This window comes from Idiotropiscis lumnitzeri, chromosome 2, assembly GCF_059441095.1.
Source record: "Idiotropiscis lumnitzeri isolate Australia: NSW breed Sydney's pygmy pipehorse chromosome 2, RoL_Ilum_1.0, whole genome shotgun sequence".
Taxonomy (NCBI): domain Eukaryota; kingdom Metazoa; phylum Chordata; class Actinopteri; order Syngnathiformes; family Syngnathidae; genus Idiotropiscis; species Idiotropiscis lumnitzeri.
In genome coordinates, this window is record NC_142392.1 from 24,458,819 (window position 1) to 24,472,256 (window position 13,438).

The 13,438-nt window shown below is 41.6% G+C and overlaps 2 protein-coding genes across 2 annotated transcripts in view; one reads left to right on the forward strand and one right to left on the reverse strand.

Annotated features, from left to right (window-relative positions):
• The window catches only part of LOC148342055 (uncharacterized), a 458,829-nt gene that overhangs the window by 19,108 nt on the left and 426,283 nt on the right, over positions 1-13,438 (forward strand). The gene's annotated exons all lie outside the window — the stretch shown is intronic.
• Positions 637-4,134, reverse strand: LOC148342056 (uncharacterized). Its single transcript, XM_088284298.1, has 2 exons — positions 3,735-4,134; positions 637-2,051 (listed from the first exon to the last, which is right to left on the reverse strand). The coding sequence occupies exons 1-2, from the start codon at positions 3,856-3,858 to the stop codon at positions 637-639; spliced, it is 1,539 nt and encodes a 512-aa protein (XP_088140424.1). The 5' UTR covers positions 3,859-4,134.

The following is a 13,438-nucleotide window of genomic DNA, read 5'->3' on the forward strand; positions in this document are numbered from 1 at the left end:
ATTTAGCCAGTCAGAAATTTATTCAGAAAGCGAAATATTAAATGTATGTGAGGGGATATTCGAAGAGTTTGAGTTATGTTCAATGGACCATACATATACAAGCCAGCCAAACACAGCGAGAAAACCAGCGCTGACTCCAGTCGCCATCAAGTTGCCAACTCCTGACATTCCAAAACCTTTGAGAGAAATTGAGACTATTTGCGTTTCTCTTTCTGGTTCTTTTTATAGTTCAACTTCGAGATCAGTTTTTCACCTTTTCACACAGCGTAATGAAGGCCAGTTGAGCAAGTGGAACAAGTGATTTCATTGATGATTGTGGAAGGCAACGATTTCATAAGCACCGTTTCTTCTCACACCGTTTCCATTAGGTACGATTAAACAGACAACTGAAAAGCATAATGTTAAAAAATGTTATTCCAGGCAAAGGCAATAAATTTTATTTACATGTTTGATGTTAACACACAAAAAAACTCACCATCACTCAGACACAATGGTTCTTCTGGCACTGATCACATTGGCTTTGTGTCAATAAAAGAGCTTTGCAAAATTCAATTTCATCATATTTTATTGAAAATCACATTTACATCTTACCACAAAGAGTCGGTTCTTTCATTTTATTTATTTTTTTTTTAATCTTCAAGTATCGCTGCAATTCTCACCAGCACAATTGTGTCTCTCAGCATGCTGTTTAGTGAAGAATGTTTTAGCACAAACGCTGCAACTGAATGGCTTGTCTCCATTGTGTGTTCTTGTGTGGCTTTGTAAACTTGACCTTTGAGAGAAACTCTTGGCACAAACTGAGCAGGAAAAAGGTTTTTCTCCAGTGTGTGTTCTTGTGTGGCTTGTGAAATGCGACTTTTGAGAGAAACTCTTGGCACAAACTGGGCAGGAAAAAGGTTTTTCTCCAGTGTGTGTTCTTGTGTGGCTTGTGAAATGCGATTTTTGAGAGAAACTCTTGGCACAAACTGAGCAGGAAAAAGGTTTTTCTCCACTGTGTGTTCTTGTGTGGCTTGTGAAATGCGACTTTTGAGAGAAACTCTTGGCACAAACTGGGCAGGAAAAAGGTTTTTCTCCAGTGTGTGTTCTTGTGTGGCTTGTGAAATGCGACTTTTGAGAGAAACTCTTGGCACAAACTGAACAGGAAAAAGGTTTTTCTCCAGTGTGTGTTCTTGTGTGATTTGTTAAAAATGACTTTACATTAAAGCTTTTGCCACAAACTGAGCAGGAAAAAGGTTTTTCACCACTGTGCTTTCTTATGTGGTTTGTTAAATGCAACTTTTGAGAGAAACTCTTGGCACAAACTGAGCAGGAAAAAGGTTTTTCTCCACTGTGTGTTCTTGCGTGCCTTGTGAAATTAGAATTATGGGAGAAGCTTTTCCCACAATCTGAGCACGAAAAGGGTTTTTCACCACTGTGTGTTCTTGTGTGGATTGTTAAATGAGAATTTTGAGAGAAACTCTTGCCACAAATTGAGCAAGAAAAAGGTTTTTCTCCACTGTGTGTTCTTGTGTGCCTTACTAAATGAGTCTTTCGAGAGAAGCTTTTACCACAAACTGAGCACGAAAAGGGTTTTTCACCACTGTGTGTTCTTGTGTGGTATGTTAAATTTGATTTTAGAGAAAAGCTTTTACCACAAACCAAGCAGGAAAAAGGTTTTTCTCCACTGTGTGTTCTCGTGTGCGGTTTTAACGACAGCTTTGAAGTTAATGAGTCAGTGTGACATGCCCTTTCACCTTTGGCTTGCCCATCATTATCATCATCATCATCATTAGTATCATCATCATCGTCATGAGCGTCTGATGTGCCCTCATTTTGTGCTTGTGATGGCCCCCAGTGGTCTTCATCACCTTCTGTTGTCAAGTGATGACTTGAGCTGCTGCTTGTCGGCTCCGCCCCTCTGTTGTCCTCACTCTCATCCTTGTTTTCATCTTCAGTCTTTTTTGGGACAACGTTCACTGGTGACTTGTTGACCTCCGCCTCTTCCTCCTCCTTTTTGATGTGAGTCAAGTATGGCTCCTCTTTCACAGAACGGAGATCGTATACACTGACGTCTGCGGGACACAAAAAGACAAATTTGGTTTGGTCAAGTCAAAGTTCAGGCGGCGACTGTCTTATATTATTTCTCCCGTGCTACCTTAACTTGTGCCTGCCGCACACGGAGCAATGCATGCGACCCCGATTTGGACCAGACCATGGGGGCATTTCACAAAATTACGTCCTACGATGTAAACCTCCTTTTAGCAGCACAACAGTGATAAACGAGCATTTAAAAAGGAAGCACGTTGCGGCTGATGCCCGATTTCATTCCTGACATAGTCACAGACGTTTCTGGAAGCGAGCTGAAGTTAGCACACACTATCGTGTGCGTCTGATGGAACACCTGTTGTGGGACCCTAAGATATTAATGGGGGGCCACTGGGGGCCATCGCAACATAATGTCATTGATAAAATAGGAATCCTTCAAGCGAAATATGTTTTCAAGTATTTCATTTTGCATTTATGGATAGTTTCATCGTGGGTACTTTTTGCTTCCATTATAATCTGGATCCCTAAAAGAATTCAAGGAGCCCTGGCATCAGAGTCGCTATTTATTGTATGATTTACGTTACTTTTTTTTAACCCAAAATGACATTTATCCTGCGAGTAAGTTCCGACATTACCCTTTTTATTTTTATAAAATTTCTGTTTTGAAATAAATTTTAAAACAAAATTACGTTTGAAGAGTAAAAGTTCTTACACATAAGCATTAAGCAACAACACTTTCACTCTGACTTTCATGTTGACATATTTGAATAATGACCGTATATTTTAAAGTTATCCAATATGTATTAAAATTAGACTAAGATACACCATAATAATATTAGAGTTCACTTAATTATTTTGTACCTGCAATGATGCATAACAGCCATAGGGTGTCAGTAATGAGTAACAAAGTAACACAAGACCTCCCACTGATACGTCATCATTGCCATTTGGATAAATTACCAGGAACTATGAGTTGCAGTGGAGATGCAAACCACCTGGGCCACAGGAACTTTACCAGGAACTAAATGTTCCTGGACTTGTAGGTAGAAAAGGGGGTTGTGACTTTCAGCCTTTTTGAGCCCATAGTAAGACAAAGATGCAGATGCATTCCTTGCAGCATGCGCTTGTTCACTGATGAGATCCGTGCAACCCTGGATGGATGCATTAAATGTATTTTAAATGTTTGGATGAGGTGAATCGACGCACATGTGCACAAAACTTGAATTACACCCGACGAAGCCAGTAAAAAGTTAATAAATAAATAAATAAGACCAATACGTACTTGATTTTTTTTTTTTAAACTTAATATTTTGTGTTTTATCCACTAAAATTGATCAACCGCCATTAATGTTTTCGCCGCAGTGTGCACATATTTTAGATTCAAGCAGAATTCCTTCCGGAAGGAATTGCTTGAACAAGATATAAAAAACAGAAAATGTAAAATGTTAAATAATCAGTTCAAATTTTATACTGGGAAAAACATGGAGTTCACCCCCCCACTATTGGTTATTCTTTGGCAATTATTTTGTGCACTGATTTAATTTGGCATAAACAAATGTTCAGCAGACCTGCAAGTAAAAGGCAATATTTAAAAATAAAACGGCAATAACCTTGAACGATTTCCTCAAACAACTTAATGTTGTGATGCATATTTCTAATGAAAGAAAGTCGTTCTATACAAAGCAAATGAGAGTAAGACGGGTACAAACCTGCTTTGTGTAGCACAACACGAGGCTGGTTGCAAACTTCGCCCAGCGATTGAAGATGTTGCTCGTTCTCTTCTTTTATTCCATAAAGTTCCTCTTTGTACTTGGGTGTCGTTCTTTCACACATTTTCAAACGCCAATCTCAACAAATCCGCACTTGATCTCTGCTTGGCGATGAGTCATGTGCCTTTTTTCGTTAGCGGCTAGCTAGCTAACAAGTTATGCTAACTACGCCGAAAAGCATCAACGCGCGAAAATGAGATTATCGGGACACAAAGACTTAATGAATTATATCGACGTCCTTGAGAGTAGCACTGGACATCCTGTGAAAAAATTACAGTCAGTTCCACACTGAATCAGAAGAATTTAGCGGTGGGTGTTTTTGTTCCGGTGTGGACCTGGTCGGTGGATGTGGTCGAGGCGCTTCGCAAGCTGCGCGCTTGCTAATGACGTCATGCTTTAAGCACGTATTTTTCAAATATATTTCTTTGCCTCTGTGTTTGTTTTTGCCCCTGGCTGTTCTGTTTTGATATATATTTTATATAACATTTTAATTCAGTTGATGAAAAAAATTAACAAAATAACTAAATTAACGCCGCATTCGCGAGTCAGCTCCGACGTCACTTCCGCCTATTTCCCGAGAAGCCGCTGCTGGAACAGCAGTGGGACGTTTACGTTTCTCCTACCGAACTTGCAACAATACTGTGGTTCACTCGGGCTGCTAGATTGTATGAATATAATGTCTGCATATACTAGTAGTGCTTCTCAATTATTTCACACCCGCCCTTACCAAGAAGAAAAAGATTCGCGCCCCCCCACCACCACCAATTTGTTTTCTGTCTTTTTAGATTGATATTAGATTGTCAATAAAATATCCCTTAACTAAGCTAAATTGACAAGAAATATAATTTTGAGAACTATTATAGTGAGGATCTCGAAACTCAGTACTCTGTTGTGCAAATATTGATGAGATGACAAATATTTGTCATGTTATTGTTGGAGTTGGATCACGGTGGAAATGAGAAGTAGTTCGTAAATCAACCTTTAAAAGCCAAACTTACTCCAATGCGTGTTCGTTTTTTGTGCTCAAGAAGAAAAGGGTAAAAAAAAAGACTCAACAACTGATTAGAGTTCCGATATTTAGTTTCTTCAATTTCTGGAGTTCAGGAAATAGTACAAAGACAGATATCTGGGCGTCTTTTTCTTAATCTCACGAGAAAACTGCACTCGGGCGAGCACAGTCGAAAAATGTGCGCCATCTTTCAGCCCAGCTTCAGTTTTTATAGGAGTTTTATATGTCAAAGGTAATGTAGGTTGAATCGGTTGTCCTCGCTCCCTCCCACGGCACGGGTCCACGTCCAAGGGAAGGTCCTCCCCAGGTTAGTCATCGTGTGGATAGTTGATTCCCGTCTGGTCCCCAAGACTGGCACGCCAAGGCTGGCCTTCTCCGGCGGGCAGTCCCTCCGTCTCTCTCTCCGCTGGCATTCTTTTGTAATCTTGTCGGTGTGTGCGCGTGTATGTGCACGTGTATGTGCAGGTGTATGTTTATGTCTGTGTGTGTGTATGCGTATGTGCATGTGCTCCGATCTCCAATTGTTCTGTCTTTCGGAATGTGTTTCTTTTGATAGCGTCTGTGTGAGTCCTCCAGTGCCCAATTTGGTATATTTCCCTCTACAGCCCATGTGGAGAATGTGCTTCGTCGTATTTGTCCATGAAGTGCTGTGAATGTGAGGGCAGCTCATGGAAATGCTATGTGTAGAGGTTATTTTAGATTCAATTAGTTTCTTCTTATTTTCGTTGTTCAACCTCTTCGTTTGGTGGCGAATAAAAACAACTTTTTACGCGTGAACAAACACTGATGGTCGAAGCACGGCAAAAAGACCGTGTTGCTCCTTCGCCATCATCTTTATTTCTTCTTCAACCAAAAAACACTTTCTTCTTCGTGCATTACAGTAAATAAAGAATTGCGCCCTCTAACGTTGACACATTTCACTCCACAAATCAAAATAATTACAAAAGACAAAGAAATGTATAATTTCTTCTCACAAACATACAAATGGCAAAAAACAAATATTTGCAATCATTATCCATAAAAATATAAACATTTGTGAAATGGCGCTAACAACTCATATTCAGAGACACAAAAGACAAGGGCCTGGAAACCCTCAGTGTTGAGAGAACACTATATCGGCAAAGGTAGGCCCCGCATTGTCTCCCTATACATTGATGACGGCGCTGAAGAAAGCGGACACAGAGACTGTGACTGAATAAGTCATCAGAGCTGAACAGATTATCATTATATTATATGCCGAGCGAAGGGTTGATGATGGCAATGATTATGAGAGGGCTACGGGAAAAATATAAGCCTTTCACGTTAATGGTGACGCACGACTCAATGGACGTTTCGCTGGGGGAGTTCAAGGCCAAATTATGGAACTTCGAGGCAGCGGAAGACACAGGATCACTCGCCGAGGAGGCCGGAGGGACAGTGATGAAAGCACGGGCGGCGCAAAAGAAGAAAAGCAGACCGCCGACGGAGCTGGCGTGTTGGCGATGCGGCGAAAAGGGTCACCGTAAAGATAACTGCTCAAAGACTATTTGGTGTAGTTTCTGTTAACACACAGGACACGCGGACAAAGCATGCCGGAAGAAGCGCGGACAAAGCGCCCGGTACGCACGCGTCCAAAAAGGCGGAGATGATGACGGCGGTGGCAGCCATGAAATGCAACATGATGACGCCAGGAGAGCAACCGGAGGTGAGGATTACTCCTTCAAGACGGAGACTGAGAATACCAGCTGGACAGCACAGCAAATGCAACAAAAGGTATTGATTGTGGACACAGGTGCATCGTCCCACTTTATGAACGACAAAAGATGGTTTAAGAACTTTGTGAGCAATTTCAGGCCGGAGAAACACAGCATGGGGCTCGCAGATGGGAAACGTGTTTTTGGGCTGGCACAAGGCAAGGGAAACGCACAGGTGTGTCTAATAGACAGTAAGGGGCGTCGGTGTAAAGTTACGTTCAAGAACGCTCTCTACATCCCATCCTTGCCTCAAGAACTGTTTTCCGTGAAGCGAGCTACAGCTAAGAGTGCCAAAGTGTTCTTCAAGGAAGGTGAAGACGTTCTTACGGCGCCTGATGGTCCAACATTTGTTATTTATTATGTGTATAAAAGAATGTACTACTTGAAAACAGAGTGTGATAAAAATGGTGTGTGTAAAGTCAGCCATGATATTCAGACATGGCACGAGATAATGGGGCACTGCAACTATGAGGATATATTGAAATTGCAAAATGTAACAGTTGGCATGCACATTAGTGGTGCGAAACACAAGCTTGATAAAGAATTAGAATTAGAAATCCCTTGTGTGTGTGATGTATGCATAAAAGGGAAGTTAACCCAAACGAGAAACCGAAATCCAACTGACAAGGTAAAGACATTGCTAAAACTGATGAACACAGATTTAGCTGGTCCGATAAGCAACTAATCCATTGATGGTTTTAAGTATGTGCAATCTTTTACAGATGTGTATACAGGTGCGGTGTTTGTTTATTTTTTGAAAGCAAGGATGATGGTGATGCTCTTCAAGCTACCAAGAAGTTAAGATTCCCTTTATTAGTCCCACAATGGGGAAATTCGAGGTTCGAACCCAGGCCTCCTGGGAAGACTGGGACCAGAATGTGGCGCCTTAGACCACTCGGCCATCCAGTTCTTATCTGATGTAGCACCATATGGTACTGCGAGATACATACGGTCAGACAATGGAACCGAGTTCACAAACAGAGACTTTAAGACACTGCTACGAAAGAACAATATGAGACATGAAACCTCCTGTCCTTATTCCCCACACCAGAATGGGGTAGCTGAGAGGGAATGGCCGACTCTTTTTGATATGGCCAGGTGTAAGCTTATTGACTGCAACTTACCAAAGAGCCTCTGGCACTATGCTGTTCAGGAGGCAGCATATACAAGAAATAGGTGTTTTAATAAGCATACAGGCACCACACCATACACAGCACTGACAGGAAAAATGTGTCATTTATCAAGGATGCACAAGTTTGGGTCAATATGCTATGCCTATCAACAAGACAGGATTAAACTAGACTTTAAGTGCAAAAAAGGACACTTTGTAGGGCATGACAAAGGCAGTCCAGCCTTTCTAGTTTATTATCCAGTGAGGGAAAGGTGTTCCCACAGACTGGTAAAGTTTGTCACCAAGACATGTGAAAATGAAACGCTGACTTATGAGTTAGATCTGCAACCTAGAGTGAGTTGTGAAGTCAAAGACACCCCACAACCTAGTGCGAGCACAGACATACAAACTGGTGGTTCAAAACAACCAAAAGATGATGATGACAAGCACCCTAAAGGGACACCACAGGTCCCAAGTAGTGGGAGATATCCTACCCAAGAACGAAGACCACCGGGTTATCTAAAAGATTATACTCAAGACAGCAGTGAGGAGGATGACAGTACACTTGTTAGCATAGACCACCGCAACAGAGTAATGTGCAATATTCCCCTAAACTTTAAAGAGGCCTTAACATCAACTGAGTCAAAAAAATGAAAGAAAGCAATGGACGAAGAGATGAAGTCCTTAGAGGACATCCACACTTTCACTTTGACTAAATTGCCAGATGGCAGAGAGACAGTGGGAGGAAAGTGTACAAGGCCAGGTTTGTAGTGAAAGGTTATAGCTAGAGAGCAGGAATAGACTATGTTGAAACATTCTCACCAACAGCAAATCTGACTCGTGTACGGGTGGCGATACAAAAGGCTGACGTAAAAACAGCTTATTTGCACGCACCCATTGATAGAGAAATATACATGGAACAACCTGAGGGTTATGAGAAAGGAAGAGATGGGCTAGTGAATAAGCTGGAGAAGTCCATTTACGGCCGAAAACAATTTGGACGTAATTGGAATTTATTACTTCACAAATACCTAATCGGGAACAAATACATCCAGAACCCAGCAGACCACTGTGTATACACGAAAGAGTCTAAAGAAGAAGGGAAAGTGATAATTGTTATCTGGGCGGATGACCTTATCATTGCTGCCAATAACACAAAAGTGGCTTCGAGCAAGTGAAGAGCATGCGATCCACCAAGTTTAAAATGAAGGACCTAGGCAGGTTAAAACATTTCCTTGGCATGGTCTTCAGCCACTCGGAAGGCCGTGTAAATGTGACACAAAGTATGTGGAAAATATCCTAAACCATTTTGACATGTAAATGTGTAGAACAAGGGAAACACCCTGCAAACAAAAACTAGACTACACTGAAGATGCGCCGAGAATGACTGATGTAAAAATGTACAGAGAAGCGGTTGGCAGTCTCATATATTTGGCCACCTGCACACGCCCTGATTTATGTTTTGTGGTGAGCCGACTATCGCAGCATTTTTCTGAACCCACAGATAAGAACTGGATCACGGTCAAACATGTCTTGCGTTATCTCAGAGGTACAACCGACGGACAGCTCTGTGTCCAAAAGAGCTGCGAGGGTCTAGGCCTTCGAGCTTACAGTGATGCAGATTGGGCGTCAGACGCTACTGACAAATGCAGTACCACGGGGTATTGTGTGAGTATGTGTGATGACAGTGCACTGGTCTCATGAAGGACCAAGAAACAACAAACAGTAGCACTATCTACCTGTGAGGCAGAATACATGGCTTTAGCCCTAACAATACAGGAGTGTATATATTTGGAACAACTATTGAAAGGTATTGATGACTATGTGTGCACGAAAACTATCATTCATGAGGACAATCAAGGGGCTATCGCACTTGCGAGGACCCCTGTGTACAGGCAGAGGTGTAAACATGTGGACATCAAATATCATTTTATTAGATCCATTATAAAAGACGAGAAGATGATACTTGTTTACTGTCCCACAAATGACATGGCAGCAGATGTTATGACCAAGCCTGTTACCAAATCTAAATTGAAGAAATTTACAGGGGTCCTGTTTGGCATGTAAATAGTTGACATTCAAATGTCATGTTATTTTTTTATGTCTTCGTGAAAGTTGTACAGTATACAAGCCATTCATAAGTGGGAGTGTTGAGTGTTATTGTATGACTGCTTGTTACTGTAATGTGCTTATTTGCCACAAGGGGTGCTGTCGCTAACAGACGATGCCATGTTAGGCAGGTGCTCACGCCTTATTTCTCTCTCTGCTTTTGGCTCTAGTGAGGAGCAGTTCGTGTGTGTTGCTGAAATAAACTACGCCAGTTGGCTAACGAGAGAAGTTGTCTACATATCAGAATTATTCTTCTGCTGCGACTGGGCATCAAGGTATAATCCTATGATGCCACATGACCATGGATTTTATCAGATGTTATTCTACATTTGCCATGACGCAACTTTATTTCAATACATAGTGCACATATCATGTTGCAGTGGAGTGAACTGTGCTGAGTGTTTGCAGTGTGGGGGGTGATACAGGGGGGCCTCTCTACTGCAGAGAGGGGCTTCTAGGAATTGGCAGGGCGGTGGCACTTCTTCAGAAGTGAGGATGAAGTAACCAACGTCGTGATGAGCCCTGATAAGAAGAAGTTGGCCCCAAAGTCTGACGCAAACAACAACATGCGGGGTTCTGATAGAAGATGTTGACGTCAAAGTCAGCTGCAGTCAGCTGCGACCCACGGCGACACGCCAATGATGAACCGGACTAAACCAGCTTTTGAGAAGAGGAACTGTACCACCCTTTAGTGTAATCTGATTTCTTGAAGTGTAATCTGATTCCCCGATGTTATAAAAGGGAATGTGTGAAAAGCATTGACGAACAGGGGGGAGATAAAGTTGTCAAATAAACTTTGTTAACCTCTCAGTATCCACTTGGGCTGTGCGTCTTTCTCCTTCCAGCTATGAACCCGATATGTCAAATTGGCGAACCTGACATATAATTGGTCCTTCGAGAGCCGTGAACCCAACATACTGGAAGCGTCCGGGGGCGAAGCCGACGACCGGGGACAATCGTGGCCACGACGAGGATTTCTTTTTTTTTTTCCAGGATTTATTTTTCTTTTTGTTTTTTTGTGTTTCTTTTTTTGGACCTGGTCCTCGACTTTGCTGCTGGAAGGCTGAAAGTTGAAGGGAGGCTGCGGAGAGAGACGTTCAGCTCATCTTGGGTGAGTGTGTCATTTCCGAATGGGATAAATGTGGGCATTTGAAGGGGTACGTAGTTAAATTCCGTGGGGATATTGGAGGGCGGACTCCACTACGAATAGACAGAGTAAGTCTTTAAAACTGTGTAAAACCGTAAGAATACTAGTCAATGTTACGTGAAGAGACAGAGATAGTCTATAAAACTGATAGAGGATAACAGGGGTGTATCCTCCACGCGCGTTTGAAGGGGGAAAAATAAGGGGAAGAGAAATAAGGGAAAAGAGAGAGATAAGGGGAAAAAGAAAAAAGGGGAAAAATAAAAGTCAAGAGGGAAAATCAAGGAAAAATAGGGGGAAAAATAGTGTGAATGAATAAGTGTGTGTGGCGCTATGCGATAAATGGATACATAGAAATGGTTGCCCCCCCCCGAAATTTTATTGTCGTTGGGCTGAATGTCATTTTCCAATGAGAACATGAGGGTTTAGTCTCTGTATGTTTATCAGGGTGCAATATTAGCTTCGCCAGCAGAGGGTGCCTAGGACCTTGCTCATCAGAGCCGACGCTGACTACCGTAGCAGAAGAACAGTCAATTTGTGATGACGCAAGAGAAGCTACGCTTCAAGAACATTTCTGAATGTTACTATTGTGCCCTGACAGGTAAAATCTATTGTAAATAAGCTAAAAAGGATAAGCAGGAGTAGATAATGGTCACAAACGTTGCAGGTGTTGTAGATGTCTAGTTAGATAGAAGATGTGTGTATATAAATTAGTTTTTGAATATGATTCGTGACGACGTACGTTTGCAATGGCGGATACGTTGTGCGACGCGATCGCGGGAGACGAAACAATACAGCATGATATGTGTAATTTGGTAACTGACGTTGCGAGGTGTTTAGAAGTTGAAGTTGTGGCCAAAGTTAATGTGAAACAGGATAGGTTGTGTCATGAGGTGCCAGTATTAATCTTAGTGTTTTGCCAAGCTAAGCTCCAAAGTGCATGTTGTGGGCTTCTATTAGCACTAACCCATTAGCCAGTGCTGGAAACCATTGCCCACATTTAATGTTTTAGAAATCTATTAATTCTTAGGTTTCATCACAAAGATATACAATGTTCATCCTGAAGTTCTCAATGTTTAAGACAACTGTAGTAAAGTAGATTAAACCAGTTCAGTATGTGAAAAAGTATTGTAAGAGCAACAGCTAAAACCCTTTAATTTAATTATATTTCATTGAGTTATAGTCTTTGTTATTAAACGTGCATATTGTGTTTTCCTCGCTAACATAATACAGCAAGTTATGTGGTCTAAGATATAAAACCATTGTCATAGAATTGTCAGAAATTGTAATAGAAATGGTTTTGGTGTGACGGTAGCAGAAGAACAGTCAATTTGTGAGGACGCAAGAGAAGCTGCGCTTCAAGAACATTTCTGAATGTTACTATTGTGCCCTGACAGGGAGAAGTGCTGCTGATTGGAGAAAAATAAATACGTTGCACGGCAGATGAGTTGGCCCATCATTTCAAGCTGTGTAACATGTGCATGGAGGCTTGCAACCTCATTTTGGAACGGGAAATTTAACTAACAACTGTCTGGGAAGCAGAAGCTTGGGAATTACCTAAAACAGAGTAATTGTCAACCTGTTCAGGGATTGGAGAACAGTTAAGGGAAACATGGGGAAATCAAACAGTAAAAAGCTAGAAAAAAAGGATCCGAAACAACAATTGACGTGTAAGGACTAGAAATTTATAGAAAGCCAATGTCCGGAAAAAGTAAAACATTTAAACTTATGCTTGCGTAATGAAAGCCAGTTGAGCAAGTGGAACAAGTGATTTTATTGATGACTGTAAGGCACCGATTTCATAAGCACAGTTTCTTCTCACACCTTTTCCATTAAATACGATTAAAAAGACAACTGAAAAGCATAATGTTAAAAAATATGTATTAAGCTGACCAGCGAATTCATGTTATAACAAAAAAACAAATATTAAAACTTATTATTTTTTTATTCCCCAGCCATTATTTTTGTATTTATTCAATTACTTCGACTTTTACCTGCTGGTACGCCATCCGGTGTGCCCTGTGAATGTTATGATCCTCCAGCAGAACTGGAGGGTTGAAGAGGACTCTCCAAACGCAGACACGGAAAAAAGGTGGTGATACAAAGATAGTGTAGCGACTTTGTAAATAGTTCAAGGGTTCTGTGTTTTCCTCTTTTCTGTGGAGGCTGTGAAGGCAGCAGGGGAGTGAACTTTATGTTGTTGTTGTGTTGCTCTCTCTCTGATCGGCGTGGTTGCGGCCAACAGCAGCCGTTTTTGGCTTAATAATAAAAGCGTTCGCTGATGGACAAATTGGCCTGATATTATACAACGTTACAATATTTATTATAATCACAATATAGTCAGTGTAATCAGCGCGTCTCGCAGCAGCTGATGGCATGGCGCGAGACTATCGCTGGAGGAACGCCCACACAGCTGAAAAAACAAAAACACACGCGGCATGACAGGCACGGATCATGACAGTGAAATGAAAGGTGGCATTCTTCATTTATTTATTTATTCATTCATAACTGACAGCCTCGCTCTCCGCCGTTGCCCGG